This window comes from Euprymna scolopes, chromosome 11 (genome assembly GCF_053919585.1).
Source record: "Euprymna scolopes isolate OS-2025 chromosome 11, ASM5391958v1, whole genome shotgun sequence".
NCBI lineage: Eukaryota > Metazoa > Mollusca > Cephalopoda > Sepiida > Sepiolidae > Euprymna > Euprymna scolopes.
The window spans coordinates 35622673-35646044 of record NC_136492.1 but is presented as its reverse complement, the minus strand read 5'-3'; the positions used below and the strand labels follow the sequence as shown (position 1 = coordinate 35646044).

General features: G+C 31.8%; 1 protein-coding gene across 8 annotated transcripts in view; it reads right to left on the bottom strand.

The window, feature by feature from the left end:
• The window catches only part of LOC145287828 (uncharacterized), a 1009440-nt gene that overhangs the window by 23635 nt on the left and 962433 nt on the right, over positions 1–23372 (bottom strand). For 6 of the 8 annotated variants that reach the window (XR_013869202.1, XR_013869203.1, XM_080135694.1 and 3 more), the window contains one exon: positions 2638–2670. The exons of the other annotated variants lie outside the window; for them this stretch is intronic. Coding sequence is in view for 4 of the 6 variants with exons in the window: in XM_080135694.1 (XP_079991820.1) it covers positions 2639–2670 (32 nt within the window). In the remaining 2 variants the exon portion in view is untranslated. The remainder of the gene's footprint in view (positions 1–2637; positions 2671–23372) is intronic. 8 annotated transcript variants of the gene reach the window in all.

Genomic DNA, 23372 nt, shown 5'->3' with positions numbered 1-23372 from the left:
TATTTAGAATTATTTACTTTCTCCAAACCCCATTGGATAATGGGGCTAGAAATGAATTCCAAAATGCTGGAGTAGTGTCCATAGCATTCTCTACTGTGTGTAACGAATAAAACTAATATAGTTAATTTAATTAATTGGAATCACTTGAGATTTTGTCTGTCCAGAAATAATTTGTTTCAAGTGACTTTAGTTTCAGCTTCTCCGGTAGTTCTGTTCAGAAATATCCAAAGCCAACTCCTGTCAATACAGTACAATTGCAACCAGAATGTGAAGCAATCAATATCCGAATGCTCAAATCGATAACGTCAACTCCGTATCCGACAGAGGTTTAAAACCGTTTACTTTCGTAAATAGCTTCCTTCATTTATTGAAAGCTTTAATTCATTGCATTTTTAAATGAGAAATTTTTATTTACAAACGATGTTGTTAACTGTACAACAGTCGAAAATAAAAAAACAACAATTTTTTAAATGTCGTAAAATAAAAAAAATGACAACACAATTTCACAAGTAGTAACGTAAAACACACACAAAAATGTCTATATGGGTAGGACATAGTTTATATAAGTAGGAAGAAAAATTACAAAGAAAAACAAATTCTATAAATGAATATATTGTAAAAATCCATAAAACAAAACTGACATTTCCACAAATGAACACCAGCATCTCGTTATTTAATTTAATTTTATCTATTTTCTTTTTGGTTTTCGACATTTCATCAGGCAGTTCCCAAAAGACACCAGAAATGCACGTCACTATTTTCAAAACAAATACAAACACATTCTTTTTTTAGATCTGAATGAACATTTACGAGATTCATGTTTAGAACTTACGACAGTGAACGCTGGGATAGCATTGCAGAAGTAGAAGCAAGCATTACAACATTGAGGAGGGTGGAATTAGTGAATGGGTGATGATTGAAGAATTAGTGAATGGGTGATGATGATCGAAAAATCAAGTGGATTTGGAGATCGAAATAATTGGGGATATCCTCACAACCCGGCAGTGATTTATGTGGTCCATGACAAGACGGAAAAGCAACGACAATTCATAGAACAGGAATTTCAGTTATACGTGAGTTATTTTCCCAATCAATAAATAAGCAATTCCTGCTAGTCAAGAAAAACATATAAATTTCAGCTGACAACATATTTGTTAACTGAATTAAGGGTTTCGCGACTCACCAAAATTGGATTGTTTTTCTTAAGGAAAGTTTGCTTTTATAGCGATAAAAACCTCGGCAATATAGGGATTTTTCAGCTAACAAAATAACAGTTGACGCCCGCACACACATTATCTATATCTTTCTATCTATCTCTTTCTCTCTCTCCCTCTCTCGCTCTCTCTCTCTATATATATATGCATATATATATATATATATTTATATATATATACATATATATGCTTTAAACATTGCATTGAACTTTTTAGTAAAATAACATAACGGTTTCTATTTATTGTAAAGAATATAGAAGAAAGCGAATGTAAACAGAAATGAATAACCGTTATAACGTTTTAGCGGTAACATATATGTTGCATTACCAACTGCTGATCGCAATTGCACGTGATTTGAGGATCACTTTTGAAACTCCAAATAAAAACACTTGTAAGGTCTAAATTTTACGGATATGGATTTTATTTCTTTTATTTCTAACAGCACATAATATACAAGCAATAGAATTGTACATTCTGAAGAGTTGCTCTTATGAAAAAATTGCCCGCATAAAAAATTGAGGATGTAGTAAAATATATACGGTTTTTCATGTCTACATGAAAATTACTTTGGAGTTTCTTTTGAGAACTGAAAAAATACTTACAGCATTGGAATTTAGATTATTATATATATACATATATATATATAAATATATATATATATTAATTTCTTTATTAGCGGTGTTATCATAGCATAAAAAGGAGCTCTATGTACAACTATATTAATTGCGATATAAAAATAAAGCATCGACATATTATAAGAAAACGATTGCTATTGCAGTGTGGAGAAATAGCTAGTAAGAAATATTTTAATAAACGTTGTAACAGTTTTTGTTACAAGCTTTTTTGAGTAGCCACAAAGAAGCTACGGAATGATCCAGCCAAGGTAGTGCGTTTAAATGTCGACAATGAAGTAAATATTCCTTGCCTAGAGTCGAAAAGGAAAAGTATTCCATAAACCAAAAGAGAATTGCGTCACAAAATCCAAGAGATTCTTCAACAATCTTGAACACCCAGTCGAGCCGAGGATACCAGGGTTCTTCTCAAGGGAGAATAACTTTTGCCAGTACCAGTTACAAAAATGGTGAAAGATCTCGATGAGATATTGAAAGCAGCTGTTTCAGACAGTCATATACAGAGTATTGTATATTCCTATCTATTTACTTGGAGTGCAAAATTTACAAAATAATAAATAAAAATAAATAAATCATAGCAAAATTATAACTAAAAGATAAAAAAAAAACAGGAATAGAAAAACAATTGGCAAACTAAAAAACACATATTTAATAAAATAAAAGTGTAAAAACGTTTGGGATATGAAGGTTGAAGGAAAAGCAAAGGTAATGGGAAGAGCAGGAGTGGGAGAAGGAGGACAATAACGTTGATAGGCTGACTATGAGGAGCTAAGAGAGTGGGACACACTTACCCTATAACCTCATTTCGTCCCATGAAAGTCTTCCTATAATAGGAAAAAAAAAACACAAAATCCTCATAAATAATGCTTGTCTAGACGCTATAAAAAGAAAATAAATATTATAGATATAATATTATAATAATAATAATAATAATAATAATAATAATAATAATAATAATGATAATAATAATAATGATAATAATAATGTTTTTATTTGGTAAAAATACAAACACATTGCTACTCATACACGCATACAAACATACAAACACAGAAGAAATATAAAATAGGATATAAGTGAATATTATTTGAAGAGATTTGAAAAGAAGATCAAAAATGTTTTTATGGAATTTGTAGGTTTGTTCATACACATATTTGAAACTCGTCCTACATTATAAAATTATTAACATTGCCTTTCATAGAAATTTATCTTAAATTCATATATATATATATATATATATATATATATATTGAATATTGAGAAATGAACTACTTTGTTTATAGTCGTTCTTTATCAATTAAAAAGCATTAATATTAATTTCTCTCCAATGATTAAAAAAAAACAGAAACCCTTGGTTGTCTGTTTCCAGTTTCAAATTGGCTATTTTATTTTATTTTATTTTATTTTATAATGAAATAAAGGTAATGTTGAGAGGAGACTGTAAGTTTTCTTTTGGTTTCTTTTTAAAAATAAAACGAAATGTGCAAGCGAATTAACATTCGTTTCTTTATTATTTAAATAATCTGGCCAGGAGAAAACAAAACAAACAATGTGTATGTGTTGAGTTTTCATTGAAAAAATATAATATTTTAAAATCAAATCTAATGTTTTGACAATATCATCTACTGGCTTTTTATGTTGTTTGAATTTTATGTTTTTACCATATGTGAAGTATTCATACTTTAAAAAATGTTAAACTATTTTTATAGTTAACTATATTTTATGTTTAGGTTTTTCACCCGCCTCATGCTAAAATATATAAAGGTACGTAAACTTTTTTTATCAATTGATTTTTATTTTTTATTCGCATATATTTTTTTAATAACTATGTTTATTGAAGTTAACATGTTATATATTTAGTCAAACTGTTTAGAGATTTTAAAACTATATTCACCTAAAGAAATATGATAAGAGAACAATGAATGTGCCACATACTTTACAGTTTTAACAAATTCAAAAAGTGTATGTGCAATAAAAAATATTTTAAAAGTGTTAAGGTGTGAATATTTCACATATGTTAGAAAAAGATTAAATTCAAACAACATAATACATATAAATGAGGTAGATGATATTGCCGAAGCATTTATTTTAAAATTCGCAACGTTCGTTGTATATTGTGCATAGTTTATATAAAATAGATTTAAATAAAGTTTATATAAAATAGATTTGAATACAGTTTATATAAAATAGATTTGAATACAGTTTATATAAAATAGATTTGAATAAAGTTTATATAAAATAGATTTAAATAAAGTTTATATGAAATAGATTTGAATACAGTTTATATAAAATAGATTTGAATAAAGTTTATATAAAATAGATTTGAATAAATTTTATATAAAATAGATTTGAATAAAGTTTATATAAAATAGATTTAAATAAAGTTTATATAAAATAGATTTGAATAAAGTTGATATAAAATAGATTTGAATAAAGTTTATATAAAATAGATTTAAATAAAGTTGATATAAAATAGATTTGAATAAAGTTTATATAAAATAGATTTGAATTAAGTTTATATAAAATAGATTTGAATAAAGTTTATATAAAATAGATTTGAATAAAGTTTATATAAAATAGATTTGAATACGGTTTATATAAAATAGATTTGAATAAAGTTTATATAAAATAGATTTGAATACAGTTTATATAAAATAGATTTGAATACGGTTTATATAAAATAGATTTGAATACAGTTTATATAAAATAGATTTGAATAAAGTTTATTTCAAAATAGATTTGAATACATTTTATTTAAATAAAGTACATTAAACAAAAACGTAACTATATTTAAAAAAAAAACAGAAAAAACATATACATGTTTGAAAAAATCTATCAACAAAAAATATCTTAATATTTTGACCAAATACATAAGTAAGCAGTTTTGAAGAATAGCGGAAGTATTGTATCCATTTTATGATTCCATACCTACACTGACAGACTTGTCGACGTGTTTGAAAGGTCGGGTCAGGTTTTATGCACAATTGCTGATATTTTGTCACCGATCACTTGCGCTACAGTTTAAACGTAAATTTCTTGTTTCAAATACTTATAATACACTTGTGGTTTTACGAAATTTGAATTCTGTGGAGTATTTTATTTAACTTTTTTTCAAGAACATTGCGCACACTTTATTGGGTGGAGGGAATTTGTGAATTAGGTCCACCCCACAATATTCTTTAGAATGCCTACTTTTCAATGTTTTCGACTAGGCGTTTAAAGAAAATCTCAATCAAATTTTTCGTAGACAATTACTTATAAAGATATAAAGAGCTGTATCATGCACTGAAATTCACTGACTGCCAGGTTGCGCGATAAACTAGTCTACTGTTTTCTTAACGACACTGCCAACTCCCAATTTTTTAACTTTTGGGGGGTGGTATACTGATAACAAAAAAAACGAGAAAGACTTTAACAACAAACGGAAACAACTAGGACTGCTACCAGTGATTTCGATAATTCTAAACGGCTCATATACAATGAGAATCCCTAACTTCTAAAACTTATTCTAATGGACCATTTTTTCGTAATTTTATTAATTCACTCTGATTTACGCATTCGCTGTATTGCTTGTTTTAAATTCATACTGTATCTGCATGTTATTGTCCCAAACCACCACTAATAGCCAATAAAACAAGATTATGTCAATTCGGCCATGACTGCAAGTGTCCGCAATTTTTCAGAGATGACAGTGGCCTACAACAACAGCTGCAGTTTACATTTTTGCAAGAAGGGCAGAGTTCCATCGAGTAACGCCGGTTAACGGACCCTACTAGTTTTATATAATTTCTTGAATTAAAGTTTAAAATGCAAACGTCAAGTATCATAGTTTAATTGTGATCTAAACAGGAAATTTCATTCTAAGACGTTAACAACATTTTTGACTTTTTATATCGGGAATTCTCTTGCTATTAACTACTACTTTAAAAACATGTTATTCTATAGAAAGCCCACTCTTTTCAAACCCTTAAATCGTTTTCATTAACACACTTGGACTTTGGTTTTTGCAGTCAGTCATCCATCTTCTCACTCCCGTCTCTTAGACATGTCAAAAAAATTGCATAATGATCTCCCATGACATGTTAATGTACATGGATAAACATAATCGACACGTTCCTTCCTGTTCACAACTAATAGATATAATAAATTTAGGCACCTCGGTACAGCCCCATCCCAAGTTCTTATCCTAATATTTCACACAAGCCTAATAAATTTTAATGGCTAGAAAATGGTCAGAAATTTACACATTTAATCCATCCCTGACTGATCATCTTAATTTATTTCTACCTGTTAATTAATTTCTACCTGTTAATTCATTTCTACCTGTTAATCTAAAGTATATTTTTTATTGCTTTAATTCCGCACTGATTACAAGCTCTAGATTAAAGTATGTTGAACTCTGCAAAATACTTTTCTTCACATATATACAATCATAACTTCATTTCCTCTTATATGACCCTAATATGTTAGCTGGGGTTATTTATTCATATTGATTTCATATATATATATATATATATATATATATATATATATATATTAGAACGTGTGTATATATATATATGTGTGTGTATGTGTGTGTGTGTGTGCATACGCTTGTAATGTATGTGCTGGTCTATGCATCTGTGTGTGCATGTATTTGTTTATGAATAAACATATGTAATCCTATCGATTTTTGACGGAATCATTTATCAATCACCCAGGAATTTGATATTTTAAACCGTCCATTAGGTTTTGTCGCTGTCCTATATCTCAATTAGTCATGCGCGCTTCGATGTTTTCTATTAAATGAACCATGCATAGATAGAGCCAAAACATATGGAGAGAGAAAACCACAAGAGGCGATAGATACAGAACACCAGAGAGAGAGAGAGAGAGAGAGAGAGAGAGAGAGAGAGAGAGAGAAAGAGAAAGAGAGAGCACTCACCTTCACCTCTATGAACTCTTATGACTCATTAGTATATCTTGCAAAACAGACACATTTTTTTTTCATCTAAATTATCTCCCGTTGTAATGAACGTTTTAAGTAAAGGTTTTTTTTTATAGATTATTCTTTCATATTAGATTCTTTTAATTAATTACTATTAATATCGGAATGGTTAATTGTAGGTATAGACTGTTCCATACCTTCGAAAAAGTTTCAGCAAAAACTTAACAGGTAATCATGGTTCTCTCCAGAATCTGCTGCTGCCTTTGCGCACAGAAATCACTTTTTCCATTGCTTCCAACGTAATATATTGAGACTAAAGCCGCTTTCAGGACTGCTAGCTACCACTGTAAGAAAGCAATAAAGAACGCTAGAGAGTTGTATGCTCAGTCCATCAAGTTCAAAGTAGCTGAGCAGCGGCTTGATTCCCACAAGTTTTGGTAAATAGCAAACAGAATCCTGAACAGAGGCAATCTCGTCAACATCAGACAAAGCCAAACACTTTGCCAAGAACTTTGCAGGTAATTCTACCCTTTGCGCCAATCCTCAATATTTCCTCCTGTATCAGAAAACACGCTATGTGATATACAAATATCTGTTCGTTATGTTGCCAAGCTAATCAAAAACCTTGGTTCCAGTAAAACAACCGTTCCTGAGGGTATTCGAATTATAGTACTCAAAAAACTCCAACTATAACTAACGCCTATACTTACAAAAGTGTTTAAACGTTGCCTTAAGGCGAATTACTTCCCATCATCTTGGGAGGTCTCATGTTTTGACAAGCTTCTGGGCTTGACCTTTACTCTTGATCTGAAATGGAAAACGTACGTTAAATCTGTTTCCAAGGCCGCTGGAAAAATTGTGGGATCCTTCTATCGATCCAGTAGATATCTTAGTGCTGATACATTCTCTATCTATATAAGAGCCGGGTACGGCCAAGGATGGAATACTGTTTCCACATTTGGGCAGAAGCTGCTAGAAAGGACTTGTCCTGCCTTGATAGAGTTCAAAATAGACTTCGTGCATCGTAGGAGATGTCCTTTTCACTTCTCTGCAGCCTCTATCTCACAGAAGAGATGTTGCGAGTTTGTCTCTGCTTTATCGTTATTTTCATGGCAAGTGCTCGACTAAGCTTCAATCTATGGTTCCTCCTCGTGAAACTTTCACAAGAAACACTCGTCTAGCTGAAAACACTATCAATAATCCCCCCACTCTTTATCTGTGTCTAAACCTAAACCTAGCTTCCATGAATAAAGCTTCTTTCTTAGAACTGCGCGCCCGTGGAACTGTTGTCCGTTCTCCAGCTTTCCAGCTGACTACAATCTGATTGTCTTCAAGTCCAACGTAAACAAGTTCTTGATGAGCTGTTCCACTTAAGTTAACAAAGTTACCGAATTTCTATTACAAACAATTACTATATTGTTCAATTTACTACAGTACACTCTTAACCCTTATCCCCAAGTGGTCTGTGGGCCTTGATAACTGGTGATGCTTATGTAAAAAAAAAAATCCCCCAACATATTGCAAATATAAAGAGTAAAATATTGCAAATATAAACAGTAAAAGTACAAATTTATGATAACAAATATTAATTATGAACTATTTAAAAATAAATACAAATTAGGAGATATTGAAATGTATAAAGGCTTTTCGACCATAATATATATATATATATATATATATATATATATATATATACTGCATTTCAAAATATTATTTTAAAAATACATACATGCATACATACATACATACACACACACTCATATGAACTATATGGTGCATACATAAAATATTCATAATGTTTAGTTAGTTGGTTTAGGCAAATGAGAACGAAAAAGGATTTTTATTGTTATGAAAAGAGCTTCCTTCTTTCACGGACAGAGAGAAAGGTATAGATATAGATAGATAGATAGATAGATAGATAGATAGATAGATAGAGAGATAGAGAGATAGAGAGAGAAAGATAGAGATAGAGAGAGAGAAAAAGAAAGAGGGAGTGAGCGAGAAAGAAATAAAACAAGAGATGAACTGGTGGGGAAGCAAATAAATAGATAGAGGGGGAGAGAGTAAGCGGTTGTAGTTTGGGTTTTTAGCCATTTAGCCAGTAGAAATCCCTGCGGGGGATCAAAGTTGAATAAAATACATTGACCTTAGCAAGTCAACTAAACGGTATTTCTAAGTTTTCATAAATGCACCTTTATACATTTTACAATATTATTTCCCAATGTTTTCTATGCGTATATATATATATATATATATATATATATATATATATATATATATATATATATATATATATATAATTTACACGCACACACGCGCGCATATATATATATACATATATATATATACATATATATACATATATATATGTGTATATATATATATATATATATATATATATATAAATCAGAAATTCAAGTTTACCAAGAGAAGAATTTTAGAAAACTGAAAGAGAATATATAAATATAAAGACTTATATTAACTATAAAGACTAATATATAAATATAAAGATAATATGAATGAAAATGTAATTTGAATATTATGAATTTTCATTTATTATTAATAATATTAACTAGAACAACGGTCGTAATAAATAATAATAATAATAATAATAATAATAATAATAATAATAATAAAAATGTAGCAATAATAATTAATTACAAAAAAAAACAAATAATAATAATGATAAAAATGATAATGATTGATAAAATGATAATGTCACAATAATAATGATAATATAAATTACAATCAAGATCAACGCAAAAAATAATAATCATAACAAATATAATAATTAAAAAAAACTCAACACATTTTTATAAATAAACTAAATCAAAATATATTAAACTAGTAGAACAAAATATTACCAGTCATTACAAAAACATTGGCCAAGTGGAAAGATATAGTAAAACGCTACATAAAAAAACTCGACATCAGTAAAGAGTTATTATATAAGAAAATAAGGGAGTTTATTTTTCTTAAACGATTTGCTTTTGCCAATAAACCTACTACATGACTAATCAACCCTACTGGACCAGAGATAGGAAAAAATTTGTAAAAGAAAATTAAAACAATTAATTCTCAAATATATATATACACATATATATATATATATATATATATATATATATATATATATATATATATATATATACACACACTTTATCAATGGATCAATTCACCTTAGACTATTATCTAGTTACTAGTATAAAATAAAAATAAATATTCCTTTATTCAATTCGGCATTATAAATTATTATCTTTATATTAACAGGGAACTTTCAATGATATAACTGTCTTTACTTCTCTTCTTTTTGACCTAGCTAATGAGGAAATAGATATTATCCGAAAATATAAAAATATTGTACTACTTAGGAATAATGGGTAAAAAATATATATGCTATATAATCCCATTTAAGATGTAGAGGTAGAAACAATCTGTTTGTATAGTGATGATGGACTTCTCGTAGTTTAAAACGCTGATGGCCCTAAATACAATAAAATTTTTAAAATATTATGAAACAAATGAAAAGAATTAGTCTCAGGAGAGAAATAAACTCAAATATGTAATTACTTAACTTGTCTTAACAAATCTACAGCTAAACAAATAACCGAGAAGGGTCAAAGAGGATGGAAAGACCTAGGTGAGAGCATTAATCATACCTCCGCTGGACAAGTGCAAATAGAACTGGGATCTTGAGGAGGCTTATGAAAATGAGAATATTAACTCTTTAAGGCTACACTAAATCAGTCATCATACACATGATTAACAGAAGAATTAAAATCTAAAAAAATAACAACCATAAGAACTTTTATTATAAGCCCCTTAATACAAGGGATATAAAAAGACTCAACTAAAATAGATTAAACCTATACAAAGTACGAACAGATCTAGAAAAGCACGTAAAAATTCAACTCTTCAACCAAATTGTTAAAAGGTAAAAAATTCTAAATTTTATTAAGTTACATTTGCTCCTAGCAATAGTGTTCACAAAATGTGTAATAATAATGCTATTAAATTAAGCCAAATCTGCTGTAATAACTTAGAAAAATAATAAAACTTGTAGTTGCATTAATAAGTCTGAATGTCACCTGAAATAGAATTGTCTTACAACCTCTGTTATTTATCAAACCAACATAAGAGTATAGGAAGTTCGTGCCATGAGTAAGTTCTATATTGCCGAAAAATAACTACTTTCAAATAAACGATATACATGCCGTAAAAGCCCATTCCTCAATCCAGATGCTAGTGATGACATCACTTGCTTCATATTTCAGAAAAATAATGATAAATAATTGTATATTTTACAATTGCGTATTACTTAGAAGCCTTGTTACATTAGGTGTAGTTTTACTTAAATTTAATAATTTTTTAATTAAAAATTTTAATCTTAACATTTTTATTATTGACTAAAATGGCTAAGTATTTTATTCGAATATTTTCTCTCCTATACTTCAAAAGTATCGTTATTTACCAATAATTTTAAAATGTTTGAACCATGATTTGCAATTTCTTAACTCTAATCTGAGCTTTTTATAATTGAATTTCTAATACTTACCATATATATTTTAAATTGTAAAATACAGGTACCCAAATATTACATAAACTTACATCAGTATGGACTCTGTAACAATTTATTCTTGGTAAATATTAAGTGTCGGAGTTATTGTTATACGAATTGTGTAAATACCATTTTTTAAATATCATTTAAAATTAATACTGATAATAATAATAATAATAATAATAATAATTATAATAATAATAATAATAATTATTATTATTAATATTATTATTATTATTATTATTAGTAGTAGTAGTAGTAGTAGTGATTTTATCATTACCCTTATTATTATTAGATTATTCTTACAATGAAAAATTTCATTTATATAATTTTTTATTTTTTGATTCGTGTTTTTTTTCACAGGTAAATTTAAATTAAATTTAAATATTCAACCAAAACAATATGTTTTACTAGCTGTTGTTTAAAGTGAATCTTGCATAAGGCTCGGTTTTATCGTTAATCCTAATTTTTCCAATGAGAAGAATGTATCTAAAACTGTCTGTTTTGCTTCTGGTTTTAACCAGATACAGATGCCTACATGACAACCTATGCTGCTTACGCCCACTCATATTTAGAGATATGTTTGTGTTTTTATTATTTTTGTTTTGTTTTTATTGATACAAAAATTTAAAGGATTTTTATCGAGGTCATTTTCAAAATCCGGCTGTTAGTTTGCAAAAAGAAATCAGAAGCGAAAATAGCTAATAATCTGTTTGATAGTTTGAAAATGTGTATATATAACAAACACGCGATATCATCAATTGTACGATTAGCCTGGCGACTCCTTACGATTAAAAACGCGCAAAATTATGTGTAGCTTTAGTTTCATATATATTTTTATAACTTAATATATATATACAGATAGATAGATAAATTATTTATTTGAAGTATACTTCTTGAATAGTATTTAGAAATAACAAACGATGTTTTAGTAATTATTATTATGTATTTTAATATTTTGAGCGATCATCCGCTCTTTTTCAAAAAAATGATAGGAAATGAATCCTTTGAGAAAACTGCTATTTTCAACTTTGTGCGGCGTTTAATCTTTGTCTACATACGCGAGTTTGTTCACCCGAAATTAGAAACGAAGTGTTGTATTAAGCACACATGGACACTTTCTTTCACCTAATAGTGTTTAACTTCCATACTCTTACCTTTTTCTCTTCCTTTTTGATTTATTACCATCACTCCCTCATTCCCATCAGATGAATTGATTGCAATTGAACACTCGTGTGTCGGTTTGTAATATAACAGCATGATTGTAGTTTTCTATACCTGAACACTTATAACCTGTTGGTTAAGTATTCTTTAATATAACATTAAATTTGTAATATTTTAATTTTTTAACGTTTGTCGATAAGCAATATTTACTTGCAGGTTAATGGCATCGTAAAACATTAATTGTATCCGGTTAAACATTTGGAATAAGATGTCATTCATTTTTAAGTATATATTTGCCACAAACAAGCATCTTGTTAGGACCGTTGTTGAGTTGTTCTAGACCACGTTTGTTGGCCCTTATAGTATTCATACGCTGACGTTTACTGTGGATCGACGTGTCATATCAAGTCCTTGTAGGAAGATCTGCTAATAGCAACGAGAAAGCAGGGTAAATACACCGCTGTACGTATTGTGAAAATAATACAATAACTACTAACTATACTTCACTTAGCGATGAGATTATCCAAAAAGACTAAGAGAAGAAATGGCCAAAGACTAAAAAACAGTACATATAATTAGATTTAATGAGTTCGCTGTATAAACAGCACATGCATATACAATAAATATAATTCGTTTATCATATGCTCTTCACAACATCTCTTTTTTATTCTGCATCTCTCTTACATCTTATATCATTTGTTCTTTAAGCTATCTTCACTTCCTGGCATAATCTAAAATCTTCGTGTACATATATAAAATGTGCAGGGTGGCAACTTCTCAACTCGAGTAGTTTTATATTTGTTCTGTCTAAAGGGCCCTCTACACTTCAAGATAAACCTTACTCATCACGCAGATTGCCCCTGTAAATTCTGCCATCATCACGTTAAGCTGAAACACTCGTGTGGCAATACGATGAGTGTGGTAAGTAGACTTAAAAAAACACCACTAAAGAAACGGCTGGTTCTGGCAAAACGAACAAAAGAAACGTCGCAAGACAAAAGAGGGGAGACAGAATGCGAAACGGAGGCGGAAGCAAGAAGAAAATGATAAAAATGACAAAGTAATGAACGGAAATTGATTCACAGTTTAAAAGATAGAAATATTTTGATTTTCTTAAATTAATCCATTAATATATAATTTCGTTTAATGTATCCACTTTATTTATATTAGATGCACAAAAATAATTTATTAGAAGCATAAAAAATAATTTATTAAAGGCATAAAAAAATTAGTCATACAAAATAATTTATTAGATGTATGAAAATGTATTAGATGCATACAAAATAATTGATTAGATATCTAAAAAATAATTAATTAAACTAATAAAAAATAATGTATTAGATATATACAAAATAATTTATTAAATCTATACAAAATAGTTTATTAGATGCATACTAAATAATTTATTAGATATTTAAAAAAATATTAGATATATATATATATATATATATATAAATAATTTATTAAATGTATACACAATAGTTTATTAGATGCATACTTAATAATTAATTAGATGTATACAAAATAATTTATTAGATATAAACAAAATATTTTATTAACTGTATATAAAATAATTATTCAATGTATACAAAATAGTTTATTCGATTCATGCAAAATAATTTATTTGTATTATACTCATGAACGATTTTAGTTTTCAGAGTTAGTTAAAAACTGTGTTTCACCATTTTGGTCGTTTTTTCATGGAATGTGTAATGTCTTCAGATTCACTGATATTGCGCAGATTTGTTAGTTTATATTTATGTTTGTGAGATACTTTTATGTACACGCAAGTATAGTGTGAATGCTGTCGTGCTGTTGTGCATGTAGGGATGCTTTAGTACTATATGCTTCTGTGCATCTATTTCTTAATCTCAGTATGAAAATTAATTGTGAGCAAGGCCGTTTATAAACATTACCTGTTCTGTTCAGTTTCATTCATAGAGAAACAAGAATGTATATTTACATATATACATATATATATGTATATATATATGTATATATATTATATTGTAGACCAAAACATGTTTTATATATATATATATATATATATATATATATATATATATATATATATATATATATATATATAAAACATGTTTTGTTCTCTTAAAGGACCTCTGTCAAAATGATAAGTCACCGATGTGTCATGAGTAAATTGCTGGAATCTGTGTTAAATAGAGAAGTAATCAACCATCTCAGCAAAAATAATATTCTTAGTGACACCCAAATAGGTTTTCGTTCTGCTAGATCTACAGATGTGTTTACAGTTATATCTCATGGGATTAGCGAATCTTTCGATGGAGACTGACTTTCTAGGGAAATTGCTCTTGACATATCAAAAACTTTTGATAGTGTATGGCATAAAGTTTATTTCACAAGATCTCCAGCTGGAAATATCTTCTCAATTATTAAATCATTTCTCTCTGATAGGTTCATAAGAATAGTAGTTGATGGCAGAAATCAGAAGCTCACAGTATTAATGCTGGAGTCCTTCAGGGTTCCATCTTGGGCCGAACTCTCTTCCTGATTTATATTAATAATCTTCCGAATTACATCTTTACAATATTCGTAGACATTTATGCTGATGCCACTACTATCTATGGTAGCACATCTAAGACTGTAAAAGACCATGTTCTCTCCGATTCTCTCTCCTCTGATCTTGAGCACGTGGTACAATGGGGACAGGAGTGGCTGGTTACTTTTAATGCATCTAAATCCAAGCTTCTATCTTTACATCATCAACGATCTGATCCCAATCTTGCATCAATTGAAATGAATGGCTCTCGTTTTGGGGAGGCTTCATGTTTTGGCAAGATTCTGGGCTTGACATTTACTCCTGATCTTAAATGGAAAACGTACATCAAATCTGTTGTCAAAACCACTGGAAAAATGGTGGGTCCGTCTATCGATCCAGTAGATATCTCACTGCTTATGCAATTCTCTGTGTATGTAAGAGTCAAGTTCGTCCAAGGATGGATACTGCTGCCACATCTGGGTACGAGCTGCTAGAAAGGACTTATACTGCCTTGATTTAGTTAAAAATAGACTTCGTAACCTCATAGGAGATGACCTTTTATCTTCCCTTCAACCTCTATCTCACAGAAGAAAAGTTTTCTTTGCTTTATCGTTATTTTCATGGCAAGTGCTCGACTGAGCTTCAATCTATGCCCCCCTACCCAAATTTTCACAATAAACACTCATCTAGCTGAAAACACTATCAATAATCCTCCCACTGTTTATCGGTGCCTTAACCTAAACGTAGATTCTATGAACAACGTTTCTTTCCTAGAACTGCACACCTGTTGGACTGTCCCGTTTTCCTTCTTTCCAGCCGACTACAATATGGTTGTCTTCAAGTCCAACGAAAACAAGTTCTTGATAACTTTATCCTGAGTGGCCCCTGGGCCTTTATAAAAAAAAAATTAAAAAAACTCAGCAATTGATGAGGCCTAACAACACCAAAAAACTCAACAAACCCGTCAAGGATCTTAGTCGACGTCGAATAGACCCCTTAATCATTAGATTATGTGTCTATATTTGCATCGTAACTAGAAAAGATATAAAAAAAAAAAAACGAATTGCTGTACCTAAGATGTAACAACTATTCAAGAAATATCAATCCGACTTGACGAACCAAGTAATACTACTCGGCAAACGATTGAGTTAGGTTTGTGAAATAGTTTTGTTTATAATTAGTTTTGATTATGAATTTTCGACCAAATACTTACTCAGAGTCCTTTTTTTTTGTTTTTTTTTTTTACATAGGCATCACCACATTATCAAGGCCCAGAGGCCACTCAAGGATAAGGGTTAAAGAGTGTACAGTAGAAATTGGTCAATATAGTAATAATTAGTAATGAAAATTTGGTAAATTTGATAACTTATATGGAACGGCTCATCAAGAACTTATTAACTTTAGACTTGAACACAACCATATTGTAGTCAGCCGGAAAGCAGGAAAACGGAAGACAATTCCACATTAAAGAATCAATCTTACTCATCCTACAGAACTAATGAATCTCGCTTGTTTTGCAAGATTTTCGAATTTTGAACAAACATTCGTTGTTTTTATATATATATGTAAACTTACATTTAAAATACCTAAAATATTTTTGTGAACTTATTTTTAATTCATTTTTATTAGCTTGTGTTCATCATACAACATTTTTTTCTGCTCTCTCCTACTTTAGTATTACCCAAAACTGCTTCCATTAAAAGTGTTTACCAAAATTTGGATCGCCCCCTAAAACGAACACCCATGTCTAGTTAAACTATATTTAAACTTTCAAGTGTTTAGACCCAAAATTGTCAGAGGAGTTTGGTAGAGTTCTCAAAGATCAAATCGTTGAACTTTGACCCCTTAACAGCTAAATTTCTGGCCGGAAACCGATCACGTCGATATTCCCAAATCTCAGTACACTGTATATCAAATTTCGAGTCTGTAGACTGAAAATTGAATTATTGTGTAAGGAAATGTACACAGACACACATACAGACACGTTCACTTTTATATATATATATACTAGCATTTCATCCCGGCGTTGCCCGGGTGTTTGGAGGTCTATGTTGAGCAAAAAAAGCGGTCAATTTTTCTTTAATTTGACCCCTATTATGACCCCTTAATCTTTATTGTTTTGGGCTCAAATCAAGTTATTAAGTTAGATTCATATCTAAGAACCCTATCTCTAAAATTTCAAGTGTTTAGACCCAAAATTGTCGGAGTAGTTTTGTAGAGTTCTCAAAGGTCAAATTGTTGAACTTTGACTCCTTAACACCCAAATTTCTGCCCAAAAACGGATTAAAAAGATTTTTCTAAATCTCAGTACCCTGCATATCAAATTTCGAGTCTGTAGACTAAAAATTGACAGAGTTATTGCGTTGGAAAATGTATACAGACACAAACACAGACACGTTCACTTTTCTATATATCTGTAAATTTGGTGTGTGTGTGTGTGTGTATGTGTGTGTGTACATTTTCCTTCGCAATAACTCAATTTTTAGTCTACAGACTCGAAATTTGATATACAGGGTACTGAGATTTGGGAAAATCTATGTGATCGGTATTCGGCCAGAAATTTGGCTGTTAAGGGGTCAAAGTTCAACGATTTGTCCTTTGAGACCTCTATCAAACTCCTCCAACAATTTTGGGTCTAAACACTTGAAATTTTAGATATCGGTTCCTTGGACATGGATCTAACTTAATAACTTGATTTGAGCCCAAAACAATTAATGTCAACGGATCATAATAGGGGTCAAAGTTAAAAAAGTTTTTTTTTTTTTTTTTTGCTCAGCATACACCTCCAAACACCCGGACAATGCCAGGAACCCATGCTTGTATATCTACAAAAGTGAACGTGTCTCTGTGAATGTGTGTTCGAAATTTGATATACAGGGTACTGAGATTTGGGAAAACCTATGTGATCGGTTTTCGGGCAGAAATTTGTCTGTTAAGGAGTCAAGGTTCAACGATTTTTCGTTTGAGAACTCTACCAAACTCCTTCAACAACTTGGGGTCTAAACACTTGAAATTTTAGATATTGGTTACTTGGACATGGATCTAACTTAATAACTTTATTTTGGCCCAAAACAATAAAGGTTAAGGGGTCATAATAGGGGTCAAAGTTTAAAAAATTGACCTTTTTCGCTCAGGATACACCTCCAAACAGCCGGGCAACGTCGGGCACCCATGCTAGTATATATATATATATATATATATATATATATATATATATATATATATATATAATAGATAGATTGATAAATAGATGGATAGACATTTTGGATGCAATATAAAGTAATGATTTAAAAAGTATTCAAAAAAAACATGCGCCACCACCGAGAATCGAAACCAAAAAAGTTCAGCTCACGATTTATTTTCCTTTGCCGTCAATGACTGGGCTACAAAAACATGTTTATTGCTAGGTTAAAAATTAAAACATGAACCAATAGCTATTACGTTATGCATTTGTTATGCCGGCGTTCGACATTCACCTGACAAATTTCTTTTTTTTTTTTCACACTTTTGCACCGATTTTTCCGGGCTAAAACCTAAATATAAAGTTTTGCATGAATCCAAATACCTTATAAATTTCAAATACCTTATAAGTTTCATGTTTGTAGACCAAAAACTCTAGGAGGAGTTTGATAGGCAAATTGTATTTAAACAAAAATATATACGCATACATAAATATATATGGAAACAATTTTGTGTTTACTATAAACTTTTTACGCAAATATTATGCAAGTATAAATTATGTAGAATATCTGCATGAATATAATTACACGTAATAGTTAACTAAAGATGATTATCCCATTAGAAAACCGAAGCAACTAATGGGGAATTAATTAAAATGAATGTTTAAAAGAATATGCAAATAAGCTAGATGTTTTGCTTGTTAATGCAATTCCAGGACCCATATATAACAAAATTGTATTTTCTTTTTAAATAAATAGAACAGAGGCCTGCCTTTTTCTGTTGTTCTTGGCCTTTGGGCCGGGATCAAAGTTTAGTATCGATTCTGCAGATGCTGCACTTTGTACCAGTCAATACTGGGACAATTATTATTTTTGGTAACCAGAGTGCCCCCTTTTTGCCTACTTTTAGGGGAGCTGGTTTTTACCTCACATTAAAAACAGCCTTGTGCCTAATTTGCTTTCGTGGGGAAGCAAATAAATACAATAAATAAATAGAACAGAGGCCTGCCTTTTTCTGTTGTTCTTGGCCTTCAGGCCGAGATCAAAGTGTAGTATGTTTAGGCAGATACTACAATCAAAGACCATATGCGAGTGAAACCCCACCTATAAGACCTTTGCCCTTGTGGCAATCAGTTATTGGTCAATGTAGGGGAAACCCTTCATACCAATTGTCACTATCCAACTCCCCTACTCCACATTAAAAAACGGCCTTGTGCCTAACTTGATACCCGGGAAGCAAATGAATACCCTATTGTTCTTGACCTTGGGGCCGAGATCAAAGTATAGTATCTGTTCTGCAGATGCTGCACTTACTGGGACAATTGTTATTTTTGGTCCCAACCAGAGTGCCTTTTTACCTTTTTTTTTCGGGGAGCTGGTTTAGCCCCACATTAAAAACGACACTGTGTCACATTTTGCTTGGTAGAAAAAAAAAGTACTAATAGAAAAGAGGGTATTTAATACGAATATCAATACACACAAAAGAAAAACGAATTTATGGAAGTATTTTTTTCATTTATTTTTTTTTTATTACAATGTCACCCCAAAGAAGGCACACTGCCACTTTGGTATAGGGGGCTACTATCAGAGGCAACATTTACTGGGGTAATATGTAGGGAGTTGGGCAGCAAGATGTCGGTTCACGTTACACTTGAACTTCTGCATGTCAGTACAGTTGGGGAAGCAGGGACCTGAAATGGAATTTCAAAGCTTATCGGGTCTGGGGAATAAACTACTGGAGTAGAAAGATCTTTTACATCTAGGGATCTCTACTGTGTGATGGTGTTATTTTTCTACCTGTCAGGTTTGTGGACGGTGTTTACGGCGTGAGGGCACAAGTGCTTGCAGTTCTTCAGAGCATTCACCATTAAAATACTTGTAAAACAGGCAGAGGGACGCAACATTTCGTCGATGGGGCAGGGGCTTATGCTTAGATGACAGTTCAGGACCTATCAGATTTGCGACTCTCTTTTGAACCTTGTCTAAGAGTGAAAGACTAATAGCCAGCACAAATATGACAAAAATACTCCATACATGGGCTAATGGTGGCCTTATAGGGGTACATGATACTTTCGGGTGTTAGTAGTTTTCTAGCACGGTAGAGAGAACCTACCTTCTTCGCAGCGGTCCTGGCAATGCTCTCAATGTAATTGTTCCAACTCCTGTTTTCTGTGAACGTTAGCCCAAGGAGTTTAAAAGATGTACTTTCAGACAAAGAGTCATTGCCCATTGCTATTGGTGGTGGAGAAGGTTTCTTGTAATTATTGAAGGAAACTAGTTTAGTCTTGGCAGCACTGAATGTACCCATCCATTTTTGTCTCCATTCAACTACAGATTGGAGGTCATCCTCTAGTGTTTCTGCCATTTCTTTAGATATGTGTTCATTTGTTTTCCTGTCGTGCCTGCCATAGAGTGTAGTGTCATCAGCATATATATCCATCTCAGAGGCAATTTTGTGGGGGAAGTTATTTATGAATATTAGGAATAATAGACGTCCAAGGATAGACCCTTGAGGCACTCCTGCATTTATACCATATTGTTTAGATGGCGACCTGGATTTTTCTCTTATCTAAGAAGGATTTAGTTATGTTAAGTATTCTTCCAGTGATACCGTATGATCTGATTTTCCTGAGAAGACCCTCATCCAATACCCTGTCAAAAGCCTAGATATATCTAGAGCTACCGCTCTTCCCTCCACCGCTTTGTCCAGTGAATGTTTAGAGATTACAGTTAGGATGTCTACTGTGGAATGGGCTTGCCTAACTCCATAGTCAGTGAGAAATTTAGCATCCGTAAGGTGATGGACTAGAGCTTGGTTAATTATGGACTCAAATATTTGGGTGAAAAGTGGGAGGAGGCTAATGGGGCAATAATTTTTTTGGTCAGTTCTTTCGTCAGAATTCTTGAAAATTGGTACCACAGAAGCAGTTTTCCAGCAGTCCGGAAAGCAGAATTCCTTAAGGCATTGATTGTAGAGTTTGCAGGGAACTGGAGCTACATCGGCGGAGCGATTTTTTAATAAAACAGCCGGGATGAGATCGGGTCCACATGCTTTTGAAGTGTCAAGGTTTTTATGATAGCATGCACCTAAGCATGGGTGATTTTCAGATCGTCTAGCGTGGCGTTTGTCCGCAAAGGAAAGTCAGAGAGGGCGTGCTTGAAAGTGTCCAGTGTGGAGTTGGAGGCAAATCGACTGGCAAGCATGTTAGCTTTCTCACTTGCTGAGCAAACAACCTCATGATTGTTGGTTAGTGGGGGAATTGTTGATTGGCCATTATTTACTACACTGTTGTAGATTTTTCAGAAGTTACAAGTTTCTAATATTTGTGCTTCGATGCATTTTTTGGCGGTTTCAGTAAATTCTCTCGTAGCTGTCGCTATCTCTTTCTTACGGTTCTTTCTAGCTTCTATATACTTCTGTCTGTTTGGAATGGACTTATGTCAGTTAAATCTGCGGTACGCATGCTGCCTTTGAACAATGGCAGTTGCGCAAGTAGAAGGAAACTATTGGGGAGAGTGAGGCTTGCTATAAAATTTCCGCATGGGAACATGTGCTTCAATTGCCGTTTTGAACCATTCAGTGGTCTCTTCAGCAGGAAGAGAAAAATATTTCCTCACGAAGTATCTCTGATAAGATCCCTGATGGCTTCCCAGTCAGCCTTTTTATAATATCTCGTTGTTTTAAGCAATGGCTCTTCAGTTTTGGCTCTAGAGTTTAGGGCGATTTCAACGATTATCACTGTATGACCAACGTTCCCAAGTGGGCTGTAGGCATTCCGTATACAATCATCTGGAATTGCTGTTAGAAACAGATCTAGAAATGATGCGTGTTGTTCTTGCTAGTCTGGGATAAGGGTTGGAAACGTAACCATTTGTGATAGGGAGTGAGATATAGAGAAGCTATGTGTTGTACTGCCCGCTTTGTTTGTGTAAGCTAAGAATTCAAGCTAGTTTCTGTGGTGGACATTAAAATCTCCAAACACATGTACTTGTGCGCTAGTGTCGAGGGACAGTGCTGTTTCTCTGCTGCCTGAGACTTTGTTTATTATGGTGCACTCCTGGGTCGAGGGAGAGCGGTAGAGAAAATAAAAGTAACTAATGTTGTATTGCCCGTTTAGTCTAAAGCACATAAAGGCTTGATCATCCGATTCTAGGTTGTTTTCTCTAGTCAAGGGGAGGGTATTATGAATGTAGATTCCAAGTCCGTGCATATATCTGTCAGAGTCCTTACGGCAGAGTGGGAGATATCCAGGCATGTAAAAGTAGCTGGAGGGGATGGAGGAGTGTAGGTTATTCTCATTTGTTGCTAAGATATCCGGGGTATTTGTTAAGAGAAATGCTTCAACATCAGCTAAATTAGTTCTGAACCTACGGATGTTCGTGAATGCAAGCCTCAAGGGAGGAGGCAAGTTAGATTTGTTGGACCCTAAGCCTGGTTTAAGCTTAACTTTTGATTGAACTGTCATCATTTTTAAAAAGAGTTTTAGTTTAGGTAAGGGGGAGCTTAACAAGAGGTTATGCAGAATATTAGATATGCAACATAAGTAGACCATCATGCAGTGGAAGCAACTATGTTTGTAAGCAGGCTTGTTAGAAAGGAGTTAATGTGGTTTAAGACTTTTCCTTTAGAATTTTTAATTTTTTTATTTATTTATATGTTATCTTAGGTGTAGGATAACGTTATATGTTAGCTTAGGTGTAGGATAACGTAATATATTAACCTAGGTATAGGATAACGTTATATGCTAGCTTAGGTATAGGATAACGTTATATGTTTGCTTAGGTGTAGGGTGACATTAGAGTATGAGTAGGTATTAATAACTGATACTAAGAATTGTTGTGCCCAATATCTGTATCTTTAAGATGACAGGAGGGTTAAGATGTAAGTGCAATAGAGTACGGGTATAACTGGCGGTAAATGTTGAGTCATGGCGTATTCCCTATGTATAATTAAGTAAAAAGATATATCGGCAAGTTTTCAGTAGATGCGAATAAATAGAAGGTGTAGGTATTAACTGTGTTTCTACTATTCAAGGAACAAATTTCAGCTTTTATTTAAGAGTCATGGATCATTTTGCATAACAAGGAGTATGGGTTCAGTTTCGTATTAATCGTTGCAAAACTATCTAGGAGAAGACATTATTATTTAATGTAGATCGCTTTGCATCTGAGTACATACTTTGGCT